At 33.5% G+C, this 7434-nt stretch overlaps 1 protein-coding gene across 1 annotated transcript; it reads left to right on the forward strand.

Moving 5' to 3' along the window:
* Positions 1-2462: 2462 nt before the first annotated feature.
* Positions 2463-6046, forward strand: LOC111997065 (protein KINESIN LIGHT CHAIN-RELATED 2). The gene is made up of 3 exons (XM_024029114.2): positions 2463-2671; positions 3329-5317; positions 5531-6046. Exons 2-3 carry the CDS (start codon positions 3345-3347, stop codon positions 5742-5744), a joined length of 2187 nt encoding a protein of 728 aa, XP_023884882.1. The 5' UTR covers positions 2463-2671; positions 3329-3344; the 3' UTR covers positions 5745-6046.
* Positions 6047-7434: the final 1388 nt, after the last annotated feature.

Genomic DNA, 7434 nt, shown 5'->3' on the forward strand with positions numbered 1-7434 from the left:
ATTGATTGGTGTCTTGGTCTGATGATCAAGAATTATCTTGAAAAACGAACACTAAAAGTTGAAACTTTTTCAAAAATATATATATTATTTCATCAAAAAAAAAACTAATAATTTCTATAATTATTATTATGGTACATATGGTCAAGAAGAGTCTTAGAACTCAATTATGCTTCTTACTTCTTAGTGTTTCTATTGGAAACAAAGAGTTCAAATTCCCCTTCTTCATTGTAACTATCCAATTATCAAAAAAAAAAAAAGTTATGGAAAATATAAAAACAAGGGTGTATAATAGATTTTTACATCATTTTCATTTCATTCAACAACTTCAATTCCCAAAATCTCATAGGTTGGTAACTTCGTGGAGGCCCAATCTTCTTTTATTTGTTGTTTTCATTTTTCGCCCGAGTACAATTCACTAAAGTTAAAAACACCATTTTAAGAAAAAATAATAATAAAATAAAATGAATAAAAACACATACCCTAAAGTTGAAAACGTATTTCATATGGCAGTTGAGCCCATTGGGCTACATGTTTTTGGGCCGAAGTAGATTGGACTTTCAAGCTTGTGTTTATGGGCTGCTAAAAAACTCAGAAGTAATATTTTTTTGATAATCCACAAAAGTAATATTTCCAAATCATAATTGGTTTCTTTCACGTTACTCCATTTTATGAAGTTTATCTCAAAATTAAACTCACATTGTCAGACTCTGGCGTGACTTGTGAGAATAATAATTCCTCACATTGGAACCACCAAATAACAAACAGAAGTTGATATGACGAGAGCTTACTAAAGTAAAAATAACTTTTGTCTTTCAGAAGATAAAATATATCAAATTATTCATGTATGTTAATCACATAAAGATTTTAATTATATTAAATAAACCTATATATTATATGGTCTAGCTTTTAAAATATATAGCAATAGAGCTAAAACAAAGTTAGAACAAAGTATTCCTTGACAATAAAATTGATTTGATAGGTAAGTAATAATTAATCCATTTGCCCTCAAATCATTGCCAAAGTAAAAGAATCCCTTGCATGATACACACCATGTTTTTGGAGGGAAAAAAAAAAGTTATATTCTCTTTGGTTGTTTGGTTGGTTAAAGAGAAATCAAGTTAAATGGTGTAATAAAGAATTCCAATATTCCATCATATTATTCTAATAAATATTTGAAAAAAAAAAAACTCTAATCTTCTTTTTTCCTCCTAAAATTAGAAAAAACCAAAATAGTGAGTCCAAAAGAAAAGAGAATTCATTCCTTTCCCTTCTACTCTTCTTACCAACATGAAAGAGCCCACTTCTTCCCTCCTTTTGAGTGATGTGAAAATATTCTAAGACCACAAAATATTTTACAATTTCTTATCACAATTGTGATGTGATAAAGTGTAATTGGTATAAAAAAAAAAAAAAAAAAAAAAAACTATAAGTTCATATATAAATGATGGTTAAAATTGTGATGTGATAAAGTGTAATTGGTATAAAAAAAAAAAAAAAAAAAAAAAACTATAAGTTCATATATAAATGATGGTTATCTACTCACAATTTATCACGTCAAAGTTGTGATAAAAATATTGTGAAATAATTTGTGATCTATAAATATTACAGCCTACAATGGAATGGGCCCCTTTTGTTTATGTTTGGGCCCCACTTTAGATTTTGAAAATTGGTGGCTCCTTCCCCAAAAAAAAAAAAAAACAGCCCAAATACGGCTGGATGTGGTCCACGTGTACCCGCAAAGGCATCCAATCATTAGATCACAGCAGACAAAAGCTGAAAATTTCTTTTGCCACGTGGTAAAGCCAAAAATCAAAAATTAAAGTTTCATGGAAACTTCCCAAACCGAGAGTGCTGTCACGTTAACATTTCCAGAGTCCTTTTAACGTTAAAAGGCCGTTAATCCCGCCAACTAGCTACATCACACGCAAAACTATATTAAAAAAAATTTCAATAATTTTATTAATTCATATTTAATTATTTATTACCTTGTTTCCCTTTTGTTTTGATTAAAATATTTAATAAATTAATAATGTATGTATCACAAATTGTATAACAAATTCACAATCACAAAAAGAGGGAGCCATGTCACACACAAGAAATTCAAACTTTCTATTAGTTCATTCAATTATTTATTTTATTTTTTATTACCATTTTTTTGAGTAAATATTTAACTAATTAATTAATTTATGTATTGCTTTGAACCTGCAGAGGGAGAGAAGTCACAAAAAAAAAAAATAATACTTTTGTCAATTCAATTTAATTATTGCCCTTAGTTTACTTCTTTTATGTTTTTGGAGAAGATTTAGTTAGTTAATTAATTAATTAGATTTATATCCTTTGAATCACAAAGAGAAAGAGATAGAGAGAGTGATGGGTTGGGAGAGAAGTCGCCTTCCTTATTGCTTCAACATTCCAACTCTCTGCAACCCCACACCTATACATATATTATCTGTAAATATTCACACAAAAACTTAATATTCTAGTGGTCTTTTCTCCATGTTGCCCTCATCTTTCTCTCATAATTTCCACCTTCATCTCTCATATATAAAGCATACTAAGACACATATATCACCCCCCATACCTCTCTATTTTTCTGTACATATTAACACCCAGACAACTTTGTAAGTTGCGAACCTCTTTGGCTTTCTCCTTCTTTGGCAAAAATATTAAGGTATGTCTCATATACTTACCGTTTATATCTTCTAGTTTTTTTGAGTTTCAAAATAATTATAAGTACATTTGACATTTATTTCTAAGGTTGACTTGTTTATCTTCTTCCTTTTTTTGGCTCCCCATATCAAGCATAGTTTGTTATCCGTATTTTTGGCTATTAAAGTTTGGTGTCTGTGTGGCTGTTTCATATTTTTAATGTGTTTATGTGTTATTCTTTGGTTTGGTTCTTGATCATGGAATTGTAAAGTAGTCTTCTTTGCAGAGACCCCACTAACACCATTGAACTTTTGTTCTCTTCTAGGCTTTCTTTCTATCAGTATGTGAATAAAAGTATAAAACCAATTTGATGCAGCAAATTCAATATTTTGTCATTTGGCTTTTGGATAGAAGTTAATAATGGAAGAATTTGCCAACAAGAATCTTTTGAGTGCAAAATGGAAGGCGGGACAGAGTTATTTTATGAACTTAATACGAAATGCTCTCTTTAAAAATTTGAGTGAGACATTGAATTTGAAATATAATATATATATATATATATATAATTCTAATGCAGGATTGTTAAATGGTTGAAATGCATTTTGTGAGTACTGCATTAAATTTTGGTTTGTTGATGCTATCTGATAGACATTTTCGTTTTTCTCTTTTATCTGATTAGTACATAAGTAGTTACGATGCCTGGATTAGCTATGGATGCATTACATGGGGATGGTGTAGTAGACGAATCCAATGGAAGCTACACACCACATAAGGAAAGCTTTACTCAGCAAGGCTCTCCAAGAAGTCCATTGAGTCCACAAAGTCCTCATAGTGACTCTTTTGATCTGGCTATTGATGGCATGATCGACACCTCTATTGAGCAGCTGTATTACAATGTCTGTGAGATGCAGAGCTCTGATCAGTCCCTTTCAAGGCGTAGCTTTCTGTCATATGGTGAGGAATCAAGGATTGATTCAGAATTGCGTCACCTTGTTGGGGATATAGGGGAATTTGAGGTAACAAAGGAGGTGGTGATAGAAAATAAGGATGGCAATAGAGGTGACTTGACTCCAGAGAAAGAAAACGGGTCTGTCGGTAAAAAGTCTACAAAGAAGGCTAGAAGCCAATCCGGTAGTCCTAAGCAGCTTTCTCGGTTGCCATTGGACTCTGGAACATCACCAAAATCTCGTCCCAGGAGTAATTCTTCTCATGAAAGGCCTCCAATTGATAAAAGGCAAGAGAAGAATTCAAGAAAAGCAAATGCTATGAGAAGACACAGAAATTTTGCTTTATTGGGAGCAAAATTTCAGAATGGAGTTGAGGACCCTCTTTTGGCAGGACTAGACAACCCAGACCTTGGCCCATTCTTGCTTAAACAAACTAGGAATATGATTTCTTCCGGTGAAAATCCTAAGAAGGCTCTTGAACTGGCTCTTCGGGCAAGGAAGTCGTTTGAGATATGTGCAAATGAGAAGCCCAATTTGGAGCTGGTCATGTGTTTGCATGTTTTGGCAGCAATATACTGCAGCTTAGGCCAATACAATGAGGCAATACCAGTTCTGGAGCGCTCGATTGATATTCCTGTGATAGAGGATGGCCAAAATCATGCACTAGCTAAGTTTGCTGGATGCATGCAATTAGGTGATACTTATGCAATGCTAGGCCAGGTTGAGAATTCAATACTATTTTATACCGCTGGTTTGGAAATCCAACGGCAAGTTTTGGGAGAAACAGACCCTCGAGTTGGTGAAACATGTCGGTATGTAGCTGAGGCTCATGTTCAAGCATTGCAGTTTGATGAGGCTGAGAAGTTTTGTCAGATGGCCCTTGACATCCACAGGGAGAATGGTTCTCCTGCTTCTCTTGAAGAAGCAGCAGATAGGAGACTCATGGGACTTGTCTATGATGCAAAGGGAGACTATGAAGCTGCTCTTGAGCACTATGTTTTAGCAAGCATGGCCATGGCAGCCAATGAGCAGGAAATAGATGTGGCTTCAATTGATTGCAGCATTGGAGATGAGTATTTATCCTTGGCTCGGTATGATGAGGCCATCTTTTCTTATCAGAAAGCACTCACAGTCTTTAAATCAGCCAAAGGAGAGAATCATCCAGCCGTTGCTTCAGTTTTTGTCCGTTTAGCTGACTTGTACCACAAGATAGGAAAGTTTAAAGAATCTAAATCTTATTGTGAAAATGCACTCAGAATCTATGGAAAGCCTAATCCTGGGATCCCCTCAGAAGAGATTGCCAGTGGTCTTATTGATGTTTCTGCCATCTATCAATCCATGAATGAATTGGAGAAGGCACTCAAGTTACTTAAAAAGGCTTTGAAAATATATGGTGACACCCCAGGTCAACAAAGTACAATTGCTGGAATTGAGGCTCAAATGGGCGTCATGTATTATATGATGGGGAACTATTCTGACTCCCATAACACCTTGGAAAGTGCCATCACGAAGTTCCGGGCAAGTGGAGAGAAGAAATCTGCTCTGTTTGGGATTGCTCTTAACCAAATGGGACTTGCCTGTGTGCAGCGCTATGCGATAAATAAGGCTGCAGATCTTTTTGAAGAAGCAAGGAATATTTTGGAAAAGGAATATGGGCCATATCATCCTGATACATTAGGGGTCTATAGTAATCTTGCTGGAACTTATGATGCAATGGGCAGGTACCATTCTTTCATTATATTTTAGCAAAGTGATTTATCATTTATGTGAATATTTGTTGTTTTGCATTTTTAGCTGTGGTCTTCTCACTTCGCTTCATTTTAGTGGTTATTAAACACACAATGTTACATTGTAAGACATATAATCAAAGCATTGGTTCTCTTTTACCTATACTTTGTAATATCATTTTGCTTTCCAACTTATGGATTTTACAGGCTGGACGATGCCATTGAAATTTTGGACTATGTTGTTGGCATGAGAGAAGAGAAGCTTGGAACAGCAAATCCTGATGTGGATGATGAGAGGAGGAGGTTATCGGAGTTGTTGAAAGAAGCGGGCAGAGCCCGGAACAGGAAATCAAGATCGCTAGTTACACTTCTTGACAACAACCCTGAGATAATAAAAGATGATGGTATTGAGGTATTGTAATGTTGATGGTGTATATGTGCTTGTTTGTAAAGTATCTTGCACAAGACGACTAGGTGGTCTGTTTGGTTAGCAGATCGTACATAAGTTTGGAAAAAATAAACAGATATATAAATAGTCAATAATAGCAGCAAGGGAGAGATTCTGATTCAAATTCTTTTGATATGGTATAAGAAGGTGTCAATAGAAGTCACATTTATATTTTTCTGTTTACTGATTGATGAAATTTCTGTGGGATGTTAATAAAAGAATTGGTGGAATATCGTTTCTCAATGTCAATATAGAATTGGTGATACTTCATTTTCTATTATTGGTGCACCCACTGCTTCTTAAAAAGTTTCTATTGCTTCTTACCTCAAATGAGTAGGATTCCAAGTTACTAACCTTAACCTTTAATATATTTTTATGGCAACTGCTTTCAATGTTTAAGTTTGTTAACAAAAAATATTCTGATGTTCATAGAAAAATTATAAAAGCAATACTTGTTTCCTAAGTAATTTGATCGGAATGACATTAGATATCTGTCAGCTAAAGAAGAAAATCTGCAGATAAAGTGTTTGACACCGGACCCACGCCTTTGCACTTTGAGTTGCCCTCAATAGTGGGCGAAATTATTCAATGCAATGGGAGAACGGTCACGTGATCCTTCCAACCAATAAAAAAATGTATCTTATCATTTGCTAATTTTAAGAAGTCCATAGAGTCGCTAAAAGCCTAAAACCCAAAGTGATTTATTTATTGATTATACGAAAAACATATATGGTCCAACAGGAGAACTCAATAAATTCTCCAAAAATGTATCAATCAACTTTAGACATAAAATGATAAGGAAAATTGTTAAGAATATACACAAATTCTCAAATCTGTGAGATGCAAAAAAAAAAAAAAAAGTAATCATTCAACACAAGAAATTGTATGGTTCAACAATTTGACTATGTCCATTTAATACAAATAAGACAATATAATTTTTCTCTCTAAAATTTTTTCATCCTAAAATAACACACCAAGCTTAATCTAAAGTAATAACATTTATATCTCACATATCAGATTCTTCATGGTGGGCTAAAAAAAGGCCAAAAATAACCCTTGATGAATGTAGGTAAGGGCCTAGCTTTTTCATGTTTTTTTTTTTTTTTGGTAAATTGTGAATAAACAAATAGCATGGCTGAACTCAACTACCACTATCATATATTTTTTCATTTTGTTGTTTGTCCAATTACCAATTTCCACACTATTTCAATCTCTATTTAATTCTTAAAAAAAAAAAAATCTATTTAGTATCTATTTGGCATAATTAATTTTGTCAACTTATTTTTATTATTATTTATTGGTCCCATTATACTTTTTAGTACAATATATGGATTCCACTATACTATTTCAATTAATTTTACATTTATCTAAAGTACTTTAGCAAAAAATTTCAATTTTAATAAAATAAACAAATCTAAATAGACCCTTAATTAAATATCGTTTTGATTATAGCCAAAGCTACCGTATCCATCCACGGTCTCTTGTTGCGCTTTCGTTTAAACCTTTTTCAAACTTGATTTTCATTTCTATACACATTCTCATTCTGAAATCTGTGTGATCCCTTCTTCATTTGAGTCTTTGACCCGTGAGTATTGTAGAAGACCATGTGATTTTGAATCTCCACCTCCCCTTTCCACCTACCCCAGCTACTCTCGAGTCCTGC

The sequence above is a fragment of the Quercus suber genome, unplaced genomic scaffold, assembly GCF_002906115.3.
Source record: "Quercus suber isolate HL8 unplaced genomic scaffold, Cork oak 2.0 scaffold_247, whole genome shotgun sequence".
Classification (NCBI taxonomy): domain Eukaryota; kingdom Viridiplantae; phylum Streptophyta; class Magnoliopsida; order Fagales; family Fagaceae; genus Quercus; species Quercus suber.

Coding starts and splice junctions, on each gene's coding strand:
- LOC111997065 (XM_024029114.2), top strand. CDS start 3,345: ATGCCTGGATTAGCTATGGATGCATTACATGGGGATGGTGTAGTAGAC. Junction 5,318..5,530: donor ACTTATGATGCAATGGGCAG/GTACCATTCTTT, acceptor TGGATTTTACAG/GCTGGACGATGCCATTGAAA.